We start from the raw sequence: 15,232 nt of genomic DNA on the forward strand, positions 1-15,232 counted from the left end.
GAATTGTGAATATTGAGGGTAGTCCACAAGACTACAGTGAAGACTAGTATTGGCGTAATATAACAGCTTGGCTTAGTATTGCACCGTGTTCGCGAGAAAAGTGGCTTATCTTGCCTATTACCCTCATCAGGCTGCGAATGCACACCATACACACCGTCAGGCTTCGGACTCTGGAATGTCCGAAAATGCGGGAGTGACTTGTACCGCACAGCACAGCACAGCACAGTTTCCAGGCCTATAAGGAGCCCAACGCGACCTCAAGGTTACCTGACAGGTAGGTCAAACAAGTCGTCTCAACTCACACTTGGCAGCAGTCAACAGCGTGACAACTGCCATGGCCAATACGTTGCGTACGACTTGCCTAGCGCGAAGAAGGATCATCAGCTTCAAGAGTTTCAGAAACCGGATCGCTAGCAACGCCTTGTCATGTCGATCCAGCCTCCACTATGCTGCAAGCTTCAGCCATTTCTCACGAGCCGAGCCGCCGGAAAACATCATTGCCACACAGAGGCGAGACGGCGCATGCATAATCGAAGGGTTCCTAGCGCCTGAGACTACAAAACGTTTCAATGAAGACATCACTGCACCGCTCCTCAGACTCAAACCAGGGAACAGGGGCACTGACCGGATCTTCGGGACCTGCATGGGGCGAATACAAAGCGCCTCTACAATCTGGCCTCTCATAGTCGAACTTGGCGTGAGGACATTATCAACGACGACAATTTTCACGCCATACGCCACGAGGGTCTGGGGACACAGCAAGGAGACTGGTGGCTCAGCATGGCGCACGTTATGGAGATCGGACCCGGCAGCCGCGCGGAGCCCCTTCATGTCTATGGGGCGCAGTGGTGGCCATTCTGGAACATGTCGCCAGACGATCCAGAGATGATGCTCAACTTTCTCATCGCCATGGAAGATACCACTTTCGAGAATGGTGCGACACGAATCGTGCCTGGTACCCAACGAATATCCTACAGCGGGAAACAAGGAGAGGAATCGGTGGCGAGCTGGAACGAAGAGGCCGCGGTGGCGGTGCCGCTGAAGGCAGGCGGTTGTCTGCTCATCGGCAGCCGAGTCGTTCACCAGGGCGGCGCAAACACGACGAAGGACTTGCATCGCAGGGTGATGACAATGACGGTCGTTAGCACCTGTTTCACGCCCGAGGAGGCATTTCCGCTCCTTATCGAACGTGAGCTGGCAAAGACGTTATCGGAACGTGCCAAGAAGTTGCTCGGATACAAGGAAGTTGACCCATTTGGGTCTGCCGGGCTCTGGACCGGGTTTGCGGAGGACAGAGCCAGGGTGCTGGAAAAGTGATGCATGAGCTTGGGTCTGTCTGGTGTATTCATGCATGGCTTGCCACATGCGAGAGGCGAGGCGGCCACAGCAAAACAGGAAAACTCCCCCGCTTTGTTTTGTGTACTTGTTGGATGCTTCGTGGAAAGCCACGCAATAACACACTCAACTCCCCCGCTCGTGCTCGCGTATCTGTGGCTGTTTAGCTCGTCCCAGCTTGGCAACTGCCGCTTTGACTGTTGGCGAAGCTTGAACTTCACACATTTCCCCTCAGTTCAACTCGAGCGGGAGCCAATGAGCAGATTTCTGGGCGCACATCCCGAACCCCGACCTGCCAGCCTAGGAGCTGCGTCCAGGCACATCGTGATAAGGATGGAGCATGCCGTGTCAGAGGATTGCGGGGTAGATACTTCAATGATGGAGCGGGCGTCTGTTCGTCTGCGACGCCCTCTCTGCGATGCAAACTACACAGACACAGCCAGAGAACTGAGATTACAAGAGTCCGAAATTCGTAACAAAATTTCAAGCTGTCGATATGCCCGGGAAGATTCGCACTATCCAGTCGGTGTCGCTTGATGTTCCAGCTTCCGAGCAGCCAAATCTCCATAACCGTTGGCACCCAGACAGTGAGTTGGTCAACAGCAAGACCCCTGCCTCAATTGAGGAGAGCGGCTGACCAACGGCGTTCACAACACAGTCCCCTCAATCGCGTCTGTAAAGCCCGGCGAAACAGTCAAGATCGAATGCCTGGACTGGACCGGTGGGCAAATCGGCAACAACGACAGCGCCGACGACGTGAAGAACGTCGACCTCACGCGGATTCACTACCTGACCGGCCCCTTTGACGTCGAGGGGAGCGAGCCCGGGGACCTGCTGGTGGTCAACATCACCGACGTGCAGCCGTTTGAGCACTCGCCGTGGGGGTTCACGGGCGTCTTCGCGTGCGAGAATGGCGGCGGCTTCCTCGACCGGCACTACCCCAAGGCGTGCAAGGCCATCTGGGACTTTGACGGCATCTACTGCAGCAGCAGGCACATCCCCGGCGTGCGCTTCGCGGGGCTGATCCACCCGGGGATCCTGGGCTGCGCGCCGTCGGCCGAGCTGCTGCAGACGTGGAACAGGCGCGAGGGCGAGCTCATCTCGGCGTGTGCGCAGACGCACCCGGGTCAGATTGTCGCGCAGCCGCCGCTGCAGACGAATGCCCACGCTGGCAACGCGACGGGGGAGCTCAGGGACAAGATTGCGCGCGAGGGCGCGAGGACGATCCCTGGACGGCCGGAGCATGGCGGGAACTGCGATGTGAATGTCATCTCGAGGGGGTCGACGACGTATCTCCCCGTGCACGTTGCCGGGGCCAAGTTTTCCGTGGGAGACTTGCACTTTAGCCAGGGCGATGGCGAGATTAGTTTCTGTGGTGCCATCGAAATGGTGAGTCCCCTTCCCCCTTTATCATCAGCCGCTGCTGGGGGTAGACTACTCTACTATACGTGTATTGGGCGGACGGCTGATTCCAGTTCGCACATAACCAGGCTGGCGTCATCACCATCAAGTTCGACCTCATCAAGAACGGCATGAAGGAGCGGGCCATTAGCAGCCCCGTCTTCAGGCCCGGAGACGTCGCTCAGCAGTTCGGTCCCTCGCGATACCTCACCTTTGAGGGCTTTTCCGTCGACGAATCGGGCAAGCAGCACTTTCTCGACGCGACTGTGGCGTACCGCCAGGCGTGCCTGCGCACCATTGAGTATCTGAAGCAGTTTGGTGAGCATATCTACCCTCTTTATCGCGTCATGGCCACCGTATCTTCCTCTATGCATGCGCAGGACATGGAGGAATTGCAGCGGCGAACGCTGACTTGGTGAGCAGGCTACTCTGGTGAGCAGATATACCTGCTGCTATCTTGTGCGCCCATCCGAGGGTCGATTGCCGGCATTGTAGACATTCCAAACGCGTGCACGACGCTGGGCTTGCCGATGGACATTTTCGAGTTTGACGTTTCTGTCGAGGCGGAGAGGGTCAAGAACCGGGCTCTGGGTTCGTGCCCCATCGCTGAGTAGCGGCACCCCGCGAATAGCTGCAGCAGATGGCCAGCCCTGGATGATAGTTGCCCTGTTTGTTGATGACAATAATTGTTCTGGTGCTTCTTATGAACGGCCGTCTGTAGTAAATTTGTATGGGCACCGAGGGACCATGTTCTTTGCTGCGAGCGCCAAAGTATGGCACATGGCTCTCTACCCCAGATTGAATTGAAGGTGCGCCAGCCAATTGTCTCATGTAAGAATTGACAATGACATGAGAGCCTTGAGCACTTTCAATAGCCGAGCACGGCTCACGAACCAATTCATTAGCCTCAATGACCCTCCATCAGTGACGTGCCGTAGAGCCGTCGGCCGGGCATTGTCCACGTCCCTCATCGCCTCTGCGAGAAGCTCCAAGACGCCATATATGAACTAGTGGTGCGGAGAGGGAGCGAAAAGCCAACTGGGGCGCTCGGCTCCAGACGCCACGGCCTGCGGGGAGTCTGGGGTAACAAGGCAGGGGTTCTTGAGCCACCCCTTTTGGTTCTCGCAGATGTCCTGCTTCAATTGTCCGCCAATCGTCGCCTCTGTCAAAATTGTCCACCAATGGTGCGGTTTCCGACGTGCAGTTTGCGTCTTCAGCAGTGAAGAATTGTTGTCGGGACGCGGGACTGGACCCGGGGAGTACAAAACGCGGCTGAGGACTCTTGCAAACGCCTGGCAAATTGCTGATGTAGGGCGTTATCGCGGGTTCTGCGAACGGCCAGCATCAAGATGAGAACATCCATCTTGAACTATCTGCACCTCATTGGCACCGGCTTGCTATTCCCGGTGGCAAGAGCCACAAGCCTGGACGATGAGGTCGCCCTCGTTGCCCAGAGGCAGCTCGCTAACGTCGCCCAGTTCCCTGATCCGCCATTGATCGCGAGCATTGACAAGTGGCTGGCTGCTCAGAAAACTGACGGAACCTGGAGCGATGTCAATTACCTCTCGGGATGCGCCGCTCGTAAGTATCCCACGATAGAGGCCCACGGAAATGTTACAAACGCAAGCTCTGAAGAGGTGTGCAACAATCCCGCAGGCTGACGGTATGGTGAACCCTAGAGCGCGCCAACTGGCCCATCCAAGAGCACTGGAACCGAGTCATTACCTTTGCGGCTGCATGGAGCGGCGCAAATCCGTCCATCCCCGCAACTTGGAAGGGCAGCAAGGACCTCATGTCTGCCATCTCCAAGGGCTTAGACTACTGGTTTGAAAACGACTACGAGCCTGTGGACTGCATGGGGAACGGCGGGTTAGTATCACAGTCACGCTCCGAGTCGCGATCCCGGGGAAGGCATCAGTTGTGGGCTAACTGCAGGGCCCAGAAATGCCGGTTGCCCGTGCGGCACTCCTGGTCTTTGGAACACTGTGAGGCCGGCATCAATAGTCGACGTCTGCCTGAAAGACGTTACGCTGACACGGCTATAGAACTGGTATGGCCAAGCGATTCTGATCCCGCAGCTCTGCTCCACTGCGTGTCTGCTGCTCAAGGACGCAAACCTCACCGCCTCACAGCGTGCTGGCTGTGCTCGCATCCCGCGCCGCTCATATGACCTGAGAGACGGGAGCTACGGCACCGGTGGAAAGCTAACCGCGGCAAACGTGAGACGTCCCCGAAGACCCAATAGCCCAGAAACATCGAACAGTTCAATAGCTCACGCGGCGGCAGGTCGTACTCGTTATGCAAAACTCGGTCAACCTGGCCCTCTACACAAACAACGCAACGATGCTCGCCGATGCATACTCGAGGACCATGAAGACCATGACCTTTGCGGACACTCCTAAGCAAGATGGAACCCACCGTGATGGCACGTTCCTACAGCATGTCGGAATCTTGTACAACGGCAACTACGGCAAGGACTTTGTGAGTCGCCAGGCGCCCACGGCGTCCAGCAGCCGTGAGCTCTTGGCTTACATCGCATAGTTCAACGTCTTCATTGCTCTCCAGAGCGCAGCCATCGGAACGTCCTTTGCGGCTCCGGATGACACGCGAAGCGCTATTGCCGCCCAAGCCAGGGGCAACGAATGGATGATCTTCACCGATTACGAGACTCGAAGAGAGCACTGGGACTTTGTGAGCCTTCGTGACTTTGCCCGGGCGCGGCTGTGAGCTAATGCACACGCAGAATGCAATCGGACGGTTCGTAGCCTTCCCGGTTGTGGATAGGCAGGCCAGTGCCGACATCAACTTCAACACCTCGAAGCTCGCTGCCGCGACAAAAGACTTTACTGGCGCCAATGACTTGAGCGACACGATTAGGCGATTGCAGTCCAATGGCACCGAGAAGCTTGTCGGCAACAAGGGCTTCTGGGCCAGTGATTATATGGCACTATTCACCCTTTCGTTTCGCCTTGTGGTTGCCAATGCTGACCAGGCATCGCAGGTTCATCGCCGCGACTCTTTCATCCTTACTAACAAGATGCTTTCCGTCCGATCGACCAACTCGGAGTCCGTCAATGGCGCAAATCCGTACGCCTTTCACCTCGGACAAGGGACCCTCTTCTCGTATGTCACAGGCAACGAGTACAAGGACATCATGGCTGCCTGGGACTGGAACCTGGTCCCCGGCACCACCACGCAGCTCAACATCCCTAAGCTCGCTAGCGGCAATGCTGGCAACAGCGGAAAGAAGGACTTTGTCGGCGTCGTGAGCGATGGAAAAGTCGGCACCTCTGTTGAGGACTACGTTGATCCTCTTGATGCGAGCTTTTCGTACAGGAAAGCGTGGTTTTACTCTGATGACTCGGTCCTCGTCGTCACCTCGGATATCAAGTCTAGTGGTAAAGCGCCCATCATCACCGTGCTGGATAACCGCGCCGTGGCCGATTCGAACAAGGTTTGGGTCAACGATGAGGCAGTGGATACGAGCAAAGGCCTCCAGATCAAGGGCAGGACTCTCTTTTATGGGGGCAACGGGTACGCGGCCTACGGTGAGGACTTCGACCTGACCTTGGCCCAGGGCGACCGGACCGGCAACTGGACTGAGATCTCTACATCGACCGTCGGTGTGACGACGGTGCCCATTTTCTCTGGCTACACTACCATCAGAGAAGACTCGTTCACATACGCCATGTTCCCCGCGACGAGCCGCAGCAAGCTCGCCAAGGAAGCAAGGAAGCCTTCCATCAGCCCAATCTTGGGCCCGGGGGTCAGCGGCGCGGCCGGGTCCAGCAAGTTGAGCCTCGTCTTCTGGCCCGGTGGTGAAAAGTCCATAACGGTCGACCTGGCCAAGATTGGCTGGGCCAGGTCGGGGTCCATCACCGTTACCTCTGAGCAGCCGGGCGCGTACCTATTTAGACCCATTTGCAACGGCAAGCACAAGAAGGCAATGAAGCTGCGCGTCACCCTATCCGATCCGACGCAGAAACTTAGCTCGATGTCTTTCTCGATTGCGGTGACGCATGGGACGGTGACGCCGGTGAAGGTGGCGGTCGACTTACCGACGGCTGGTCTAGCGGGTTCGTCAGTCTCGCGCGACGTGGTTGTCAGGTTTTGAACGTATATAATCCGTATTTTACATTCAGGTAGCATCTCAAAACCTTATTAATTGACGTTACTATACTCTCCCCTTTTCCACTTACCGCAATCTGGTCGACGGCACCAAGGCCGATGCCCTGTTGTGTCAGTACAGCAAAGCTGCCGAGGCCCTGGTTTCGAGTACGAATGATCGTTTTGACTCCCCAGAGCGTTTACATTCCTGTCGCTGACTGGCATTCGTGAGTCCCGTTCGGCTCATGGTGTCTCTCGCTCAGCTCGCTCCTCTTCATGCCACGCTACTCGGGCACATCTCAATTACGGCGACGGCTCAGAGCCTTTCATATCGTGCAAGCTCACCACACCGACTAGGGATCGCGTTGGGCTGTTGCTCGTTGCACTCGTCTCGCAATTCCTGACCATATTTGTGGGCCGAAAAGCCGTGTCGGACCTGCGTGGCGCCCGAATCGCGGTCTCAAATGTCGCATGCACTGACTCACATGATTCGCATCAGTGGGAGAGACACGGATAAAGCGGAAGGCTCCATAGCGGCCATATTTGGAACGCGAGGGGCAACGAGTGCATCGAGGGTTCGACAGAAACGAGCCGAGACTGTCAATGGATGGTTTATAGTAGGCAGCATAGAAACTCCCCAGATTACTCTCTAGAGCCTTCAAACGGAAAAGAAGGCTCCTATGAAGCGTCTATATACATCATGTTATGGCGGCCGCAGGGTCCTTCCATGTCCTGAACCACTGCTACCTCCGCTCGGGCCACCTACAGCGGTGAGCTTCATTGTGTTCAGAAGTAGTGTAGACACCAAGTTGCGACAGTTTCGGCCTCTCTGCATGCTGATGCCTAACGTAACGCAACGCCATGCTCACTTCTATACGCGCACGGCACTTGACGCTGTGTATTCCGTACGATGCTCGCAAAGCTTGAAGCACGTCCTAGACACGCATGTCAACGAAAACATTCGATGCTTCTAGATGGCCAAATTTCCATTTCCGGCGGGCAAAGTGGCACATGTCATTCAGATGGCCAGGGTGCATGTCCCTAGCAGCTGGCGTCGCCCCGGACGCCGTGCAACTGAAATCGGCGGCGATGTTAGCTTTTATGGGACTTGATCACAGTCTTCGCAGTCCATGGCTCCAAATAGAGAGCGTCTGCACTTTCAACTTGACTGAGCTTGGCCAGCAGCCTGGCACTTCCCTGCGCCTGTCACGGGCTTGGCTTCCAAGACGGCGCCTCCCGTCGGGCGGTCGTTTTCGACCCACAACACCTGGGCATGGATCCCAAGGCGGTCCTGGCCTGCCCGAGGGCGGGCGAGCTCCTTACTTGGCATGCTTGGCCCTGCCGGCCTGCTGCCCTGCACTTTGTCTGCCGGCAACTCGCCCCACCCGTCCGCTACTAGCAGTAATAGCAGTGAATCTGCAACGGGCGGGCGGCCAGGTTGACGACGCGCGACGTGGCGGCGGATCACCCGGCGGCAGTGGCTTGCTGCGGCCACGGCCCGGGGGGGGGGTCGGCATCATCATCGTGAACTATGTATGTACGTACGCACAGCGCGCACGGCACCTAGGCAACGCCACCCTCCACGTAGCAGGCACGACGTACGGAATACATACATTGCCGCTCTCGTACGTAACTCGAACTCGTGACAAGCAGTATCTGCCATTCGTGTGACGCTTGGCTAGCACGACAGAACTGGTGTCTGTCTAGTCAGGGGGGAGGGGGGGGGGGGGCAGGCATCCATCCTGCACTACCACCGGCGTCTCTCACCCTTTAGCTGACCATGCGGACCGAAGGGACACAGCCGTGGGCGCAGCAAAAACGTCGCCCGCCGATGAAGCGCCGTGGAACGAGAACATGGTATCGTGTGAACGAGTGAATATTTAGGGATCCTACTACCAGACCGCAGCATCAAATGACTCTGTAGATATGAGGAAGGTCGCTCTCGAGACCTGTGCGGTGATGAAACGATATCGCAAATGCGCTGCCTCTGCGTCTCAACCCAAGCGTCCCCCCGGGACGCGATGTTAGGCAGCCATGAATTGATGCATTCCGAGCGTCGAAGCTGCGTCGACTCCTGTCACGGTGCTAGAAGAGGCGCGGAACAGACCCGCGGCGGTGGCACTTCTGCGCAGCAACAAACGAGTTTTTTTTTTTTTTTTTGCCCATGATGCAAGACTAACAAAGACGGCCGAGGGTATTAGTGGGAATGCCAACGAGAGAAAAATTTTGAGTTGGGAGCATGCTGCAAATTCCCCATGGGACTCTCTCCTCTCCAGTGCGTACGGGGTCACAATGTAGCCATTCCCGTTCTAGCGGCCTTTGCCTACGATGGGGAACGGAACCAACCAACGAACAAGCCTTGCAAGCCAATTGTCGGGCCACCTAGGTGAGCAGAAGTTTGTGGCCTCGTCTCGTCGATGGAAGGGAAAGATGGAGCCGGTGAGCTGACCGAGAGAGAGCTCCATCGTCTTCATGACAATTGGGCGCGACGGAGCAACAAGTCCTGCCGCGTGCGTCATCGCACATGAGCCCGCCCCATCGACCCGCCGCAGGCAGAAGGATTACAGGCATCCCCGGGCCAAAATACACTAACTTGGTAGTTGAAGCAGCAGCTCTCTCAGGGCAAGTCCTTGCAAATACCGGGCGTGGCGCATCCTGCGGCAGGCTCGCAATTGGCTGCGCGCGCAGGGGCCTGGGGCCAAGTGGCGTCCTCGCCTCCCGTCCGATCGAAGATGCGATTTTCTTGGCTTGCGGCTGGCAGTAAGTGCCGTGTTCCGGCCGAACGATGACATCGATGTCGACGTCGTCGTCGTCGTCGTCGTCGCTGCGGTCCGCCGCCGCTCGTCCCCGCCGTTGGCCCCTGCCTGCCGGCGCCTCCGTTGGGGGATGGGGGGCGCTGAGCACGATGAGCATCGTGAGTTGCCCCTCTGAAGCAAGCCCTCTCTGTCCTCTCGCCCCGAGGCGCGGCCAGCGTCCGTGACCATGCCGTTCGGTTCGAGCAGGGCGGACCACTTTCGTAAACATGCGGAAAATGTTTTCTTTCCCTGCTCGTCTTTGTCCGCAGCGACACAAAGCGACCGACGGGTCCAGACCCGAGGCCGAAATGGGCAAAGGCCGTCAGGGGACAGCGCCAGAAACATGGACTTTGTCCATTCCAAGACAGCACGCATCCAGGGCACGATTCCTGAAGGCGTCTCACGACCCCTCCACACATGCGCCGGTCGCGGTGGGGTTCTCTGTCAAGTCTGTGTCGGTTCCGCCGGGGACGCTGGCTGGGCCTGGCTGGGCCTGGCATCTGGGCCGGCCGCCGCGATGAAAACGGTTGCGTGGGTGTGCGTGTGGCAGTGGATTGCGGCGAACTGCTGGTCGTCTGTCTCAGACGCCGCCATCAGAGACATGGACAAAGGGGGGGGGTCAAGGCCCAACACCGGCGATCGTTGCTAGGGATACTCCAGACAGGACAATCCTTGAATCCCCTCCTCGCCTCTTCCCCGTGGGCAGCCAGCCAGCCCCAGCCAGCCAGCCAGCCAGAGACGAGACGTGTGCGTGCGTGCGCGCGTGGGTGTGTGCCTGCCTTTTGCTTTCGGTTGCACCGAGAGCGAGGAGACGGCGCATCCATCCATCATGACACTGGGGTGTGAGTGATGTCAGTGCCCCCGGTGGATGCGACCGGTGGCCGCACGCCTCTCCAGGCGCTCCAAGTGGGCCTCGCTCTCCGTCCGCGCGCATGGCGGATTGGAGGGAGGGAAAGGATGGACAATTCCGCCGGTTCGGGGGGGGTTTGGGGCAATTCCCACGTTCACGGACGAGGACAGGAGAGCAAGTGTGCGCACTCACGCTCCATTGACGGTCGTGGGGGTATGTGTATGCTAACAAGGTAGTAGCATGTAGGCAAGATACAAAAGCATGCTGGTCCCCTATTTCCCCTCCCATCATGTTGTGCTCCTTCTCCTGTTCTCCTTCCATCAGATCCTCGCGTGCCCCTTCCCGCCGCCGTAGAACCAAGAAGGGTCCCCCCCCCCCCCCTTCCCAAGACAACAAGCCTGCTTGCTTGGTCCCTCTTACACGCGGTGAAGCGTCCCAGCACACCAGGATGCCGGCCACGCACTTCTCCGAGGACCCCCCGCAGGTCATCAACCAGCGGGACCTGGACCTCGCCAACGAGATGCTCAAGGCATCGCACAGCAACGAGAACCCCAGCGCCAACAACAACGACGCCACGGGCCTCCATCATGGCGGCGGCGCCACCGGCAGCGGCTCCGACTCGGCCGAGAACACGCCCGGCGGCGCGCAAATGGAAAAGGTCGGCACCTTTGACAAGTACGAGATCACGGAAGACGACTGCTACGAGGAGCTGGGCTACAGCTTCCCCACGTGGAAGAAGTGGTACATCTTGACCGTCATCTTCTGGGTCCAGGTGTCCATGAACTTCAACACGTCCCTCTACTCCAACGCCATCCCCGGCATCGTCGAGGAGTTTGGCGTCAGCGACCAGGCCGCCCGATGCGGTGCCATGATCTTCCTGGTGCTCTACGCCTTTGGCTGTGAGCTGTGGGCCCCCTGGTCCGAGGAGTTTGGTCGGTGGCCCGTCTTGCAGCTCTCGCTGTTCCTCGTCAACATCTGGCAGCTCCCTGTCGCGCTTGCGCCCAACTTTGCCTCCATCATGGTCGGCCGCGCGCTCGGCGGTCTCTCGTCGGCTGGCGGTTCCGTCACGCTAGGCATGATCGCCGACCTGTGGGAAGCGGACGTTCAGCAGTACGCCGTTGCCTACGTCGTTTTCTCTTCCGTTGGAGGCTCCGTTTTGGGGCCCATCATCGGAGGCTTTACAGAGGAGTATCTGGACTGGAGGTATGTGGTCACCCCCTAATCACTCTAGGTTTTCAAATTGCTAAAGGCGGCGACGCTTTAGATGGTCCATTTGGGTGCAGCTCATCCTCGGCGGCTTTGTTCAAATCGTCCACTTCCTCACCGTTCCCGAGACCCGTACCACCATCATGATGAACCGCATCGCCAAGCGCCGGAGAAAGGAGAACCCCAGTGCCAACATCTGGGGCCCCGATGAACTGGTTCCCTTCCGCGATCGCTTCTCCGCCCAAGAAATCATCACCACCTGGATTCGGCCCTTCAAGATGTTCCTCACCGAGCCCATCGTGCTGGTTCTCTCGCTGCTCTCCGGTTTCTCCGACGCCCTCATCTTCATGTTCATTCAGTCCTTTGCGCTCGTCTACAAGCAGTGGCACTTCACCACCATTGAGATTGGCCTCAGCTTCATCCCCATCGGTATTGGCTACGTCATTGCTTGGTTGCTCTTCATCCCGGCGATCAAGCGCAACATCAAAGAGCGCGCAGCCAAGCCTAACGACGAGCGTGCCCAATACGAGTCGCGCCTCTGGTTCCTGCTTTATACCGCTCCCTGCTTGCCGATTGGCCTCATCGGCTTTGCGTGGACCATCCAGGGTCCGCCCATCCACTGGATCGGCTCTATGATATTTGTCGCCATTGTCGGTATTGCCAACTACGCCATCTACATGGCCACCATCGACTACATGATCTGCGCCTACGGGCCCTACTCTGCGTCGGCGACGGGTGGCAACGGCTGGGCTCGTGACTTCCTTGCTGGTGTCTTGACCATCCCTGCGGTTCCATTCTTCACGAATATCGGCGCCTCGAGCGGCAAGAACCTCGAGTACGCAAGTACGATCCTGTTCTGCATTTCCTTCGTGCTGGTCGTCGCTGTCTACATCATCTATTGGAAGGGCCCTGTGCTTCGCCACCGTTCACCCTTTGCGCAGAGGCTCGCCGACCAGCGTCAGACTCAGCTCAACGAAGGACGCCGCGGAAGCATCCCGTACGACCCAGACGAGCGCCGAGGTACGTTGCCGCCATTCGCAAGCACATCCAAGTCCAAACTAACTCTTTTGCTAGGCTCTCAAGCGTCTGCTTCGGGTGCCCGCCCCGACTACGCGAGACGATACAGCCAGCAGCACCGCTTCTTCGGCGAGTCTCGCGTCACTCCCCGGCAAACCCCCCGGGGCACGCCGTCGGCCAGCCGGCGGCCAAGCATGGCCAACCTGGCGAAGAAGTGATCGCCACCAAGAGGGCAGGCTGTGTATTCCGGCTGTCATTTTTCCGTTGAAAAAAATTTGAACATTTTTGTTGTTGGATACCTAAGCATTTATATGGCATTGGGGCATTGTGTCATTCTTACTGCTTCTGAGACTGGAGTCGGGCTGCATGTGTGGTTGGGGATACGAGTTGGATAATGCACATGTACGATATTACGTGCCAAGGCGAGTGACATACAATGAATACCCGAGATTTCCGTCGAATAGCTTTTGAACTGTCTTCATGTTGGGCGAAGCAATGGCCATGCCTGATCGGAGACGTGGCTCAGCATGCAGATTGAATGGGGCAAGGATAGTCTACGTCGTAGTGAATGTCTCCGAGGCCCCCCACCTATCATCCGGCTACTGTGCCGGTCTTTATGACGTCGCGGGAGGCCGTTCACGACGATCCCCACCAACGTTAACCCCAAACTCTGTGGCCAGCAACATGACACCTCGCCAAGGCCCCCGTAGTTTACGCGCCTAACTGTCGAGTGCGGATTGTGAACGGCTTGGTAGTGAAGCCAAGCCGTGGCGGCGCCGCGCGCTCGTAGCTGAAGCGGGCGACATCCACTGCCTTTCAACGTTCGATACTAAATTGTACGAAATACGACCTGCAGCTTGTCTGGGCAATTATTTAAGGCAAAAGGGCCGGGGTCGCAGGACTCACTCGATCGGTTGATCATTGCTCACACAAACCGTCGTGTTATCTGCACCTCCTGCACCAACATACATACATCCCTTGTAGAGGTGAGCAATTCAAGGCAGGCGTACATACAACACAGGGAAACCGACCGGCCAACAAGCGCATCATTGAACAGCGCCTCGCCGCAATGCACGTCACGATTGCGCCAGCCAGCACCCGGACCGCGGCGGCTGTGATCCGCTCGCTGCTGGCCCAGGCACCACCCGGCTCGGTGGACATCCACGCCCTGTACCGCAACCTCGCCAAGGTGCCCAAGGAGTTTGCCGAGAAGCCCAACTTCCATGCGCTCCAGGGCGACGTCTCGGACCCCACGACGCTCGACTTTACGGGGTCGGACGCCGTGCTGACCATTACGCCGCCGGCGTTCGACGGCGGCGACATTGTGAAACGCGCCGAGGAGGTCTCCAAGAATGTCAAAGACGCCGTTGAAGCTGCGGGCAGCGTCCAGCGGCTCGTGCTCCTGAGCAGCGTCGGGGCGCAGTTGAGTGAGGGCGTGGTCAGTGAAAAAAAAAGAACACCACTTCCCGCCCCCTAGTCACCACCCGCTCCACGTCTCCCTGACAGCTCGGGCGTCGCGCGCAGCACGAACAGAGAGAGATACTAACACGCCGCAGGGTGAGATCAAGACAAACAACGCGGCGGAGCGAGTACTCGCCACAACAAACGTCCCGGCCATTACGTTTGTCCGCTGCGCCTACTTTATGGAGAACTGGACCATGGGGATGGAGACGCTCAAGGCACCAGAGCCATTCATCTTCTCCACTATCACGCCCCTCGACTGGAAACTTCCCATGGTGGCCGTCGCGGACATCGGGTCGACGCTGGCCGCCGAGCTTCTCCGTGAAGCCTCTCCGCCGCCCTCGAAGCCGTACATTTTCGAGCTGCACGGGCCGCGGCAGTACACGCCTCTGGACGCTCAAGCCGCCTTCTCCAGGGCAATGGGCAAGCAGGTCGCGGTGAAGCCCGTCGAGAAGAGCGAGCTGCACGGCTTCTACTCACAAGTTTTTCCGCCGGACAGTGTTGGCGACTGGGTCGAGATGTCTATGAGCTTCCTTGAGGGCGGTGTCATGGCGGCCGATAAGGTCGACTATAGCAATGTGAACGTCGTGCATGGGCGGACAGAACTGGACGAGGCTCTGAAGGAGGCTTACTCGCAGGCTGCATAGTTGAGCGCAACCATCCCTCTTGTCTTGTCGCTGGGAAGCAGCCTTACAAAATTGGAAGGTGTGCATGTGTCGGATCGCTTTGGAAACATGATGCTCACGGTCTGGTCCGGTATGTACTTCGTACATTCACTGCGTGTGGAGCCACGAGTTTAGCCATCTGGAGCCCCTATTTGCACCGTAACGCACGATTTGACTACCTGAATGCCCGGGACTTCATTTCAATTCCAACTAAAACAGTGTCTTTGCGTCTCAAAAGTTTGCTAACTACGAGAACAATATTTATTGTCTCTTCAGTGGCCAATTCAAATTGGTATCAAATGGTATAGGGTAGCGGGCTTGGCCGATGACTAAGGAGCCGAGTTCACCAATGCCGAGTTGAACCGAAGGGCGCCTTCTCTGTGTTAACTTTAAGA

At 57.7% G+C, this 15,232-nt stretch overlaps 5 protein-coding genes across 5 annotated transcripts; all 5 read left to right on the plus strand.

The window, feature by feature from the left end:
• Window positions 1-780: 780 nt before the first annotated feature.
• On the plus strand, window positions 781-1,317 carry JDV02_002386 (uncharacterized protein; the record flags this gene model as incomplete). The annotated part of the gene is made up of 1 exon (XM_047983410.1): window positions 781-1,317. One exon carries the CDS (start codon window positions 781-783, stop codon window positions 1,315-1,317), a length of 537 nt encoding a protein of 178 aa, XP_047839381.1.
• A 431-nt stretch (window positions 1,318-1,748) lies between these two features.
• On the plus strand, window positions 1,749-3,616 carry JDV02_002387 (Formamidase). Its single transcript, XM_047983411.1, has 4 exons — window positions 1,749-1,922; window positions 1,994-2,724; window positions 2,826-3,054; window positions 3,160-3,616. Exons 1-4 carry the CDS (start codon window positions 1,832-1,834, stop codon window positions 3,348-3,350), a joined length of 1,242 nt encoding a protein of 413 aa, XP_047839382.1. The 5' UTR covers window positions 1,749-1,831; the 3' UTR covers window positions 3,351-3,616.
• Window positions 3,617-4,085: 469 nt separating this feature from the next.
• JDV02_002388 (uncharacterized protein) lies at window positions 4,086-6,850 on the plus strand (the record flags this gene model as incomplete). The annotated part of the gene is made up of 7 exons (XM_047983412.1): window positions 4,086-4,317; window positions 4,416-4,605; window positions 4,679-4,721; window positions 4,782-4,955; window positions 5,023-5,217; window positions 5,278-5,427; window positions 5,480-6,850. The coding sequence occupies 7 exons, from the start codon at window positions 4,086-4,088 to the stop codon at window positions 6,848-6,850; spliced, it is 2,355 nt and encodes a 784-aa protein (XP_047839383.1).
• A 3,905-nt stretch (window positions 6,851-10,755) lies between these two features.
• JDV02_002389 (uncharacterized protein) lies at window positions 10,756-13,177 on the plus strand. The gene is made up of 3 exons (XM_047983413.1): window positions 10,756-11,691; window positions 11,753-12,714; window positions 12,769-13,177. The coding sequence occupies exons 1-3, from the start codon at window positions 10,778-10,780 to the stop codon at window positions 12,927-12,929; spliced, it is 2,037 nt and encodes a 678-aa protein (XP_047839384.1). The 5' UTR covers window positions 10,756-10,777; the 3' UTR covers window positions 12,930-13,177.
• A 291-nt stretch (window positions 13,178-13,468) lies between these two features.
• Window positions 13,469-15,031, plus strand: JDV02_002390 (uncharacterized protein). The gene is made up of 2 exons (XM_047983414.1): window positions 13,469-14,149; window positions 14,268-15,031. Exons 1-2 carry the CDS (start codon window positions 13,781-13,783, stop codon window positions 14,817-14,819), a joined length of 921 nt encoding a protein of 306 aa, XP_047839385.1. The 5' UTR covers window positions 13,469-13,780; the 3' UTR covers window positions 14,820-15,031.
• Window positions 15,032-15,232: the final 201 nt, after the last annotated feature.

The sequence above is a fragment of the Purpureocillium takamizusanense genome, chromosome 2 (assembly GCF_022605165.1).
Source record: "Purpureocillium takamizusanense chromosome 2, complete sequence".
Classification (NCBI taxonomy): Eukaryota; Fungi; Ascomycota; class Sordariomycetes; order Hypocreales; family Ophiocordycipitaceae; genus Purpureocillium; species Purpureocillium takamizusanense.

Coding starts and splice junctions, on each gene's coding strand:
- JDV02_002387 (XM_047983411.1), top strand. CDS start 1,832: ATGCCCGGGAAGATTCGCACTATCCAGTCGGTGTCGCTTGATGTTCCA. Junction 1,923..1,993: donor TAACCGTTGGCACCCAGACA/GTGAGTTGGTCA, acceptor TTCACAACACAG/TCCCCTCAATCGCGTCTGTA. Junction 2,725..2,825: donor TCTGTGGTGCCATCGAAATG/GTGAGTCCCCTT, acceptor GCACATAACCAG/GCTGGCGTCATCACCATCAA.
- JDV02_002390 (XM_047983414.1), top strand. CDS start 13,781: ATGCACGTCACGATTGCGCCAGCCAGCACCCGGACCGCGGCGGCTGTG. Junction 14,150..14,267: donor CGCAGTTGAGTGAGGGCGTG/GTCAGTGAAAAA, acceptor AACACGCCGCAG/GGTGAGATCAAGACAAACAA.
- JDV02_002389 (XM_047983413.1), top strand. CDS start 10,778: ATGTTGTGCTCCTTCTCCTGTTCTCCTTCCATCAGATCCTCGCGTGCC. Junction 11,692..11,752: donor GAGGAGTATCTGGACTGGAG/GTATGTGGTCAC, acceptor GCGACGCTTTAG/ATGGTCCATTTGGGTGCAGC. Junction 12,715..12,768: donor CGACCCAGACGAGCGCCGAG/GTACGTTGCCGC, acceptor CTCTTTTGCTAG/GCTCTCAAGCGTCTGCTTCG.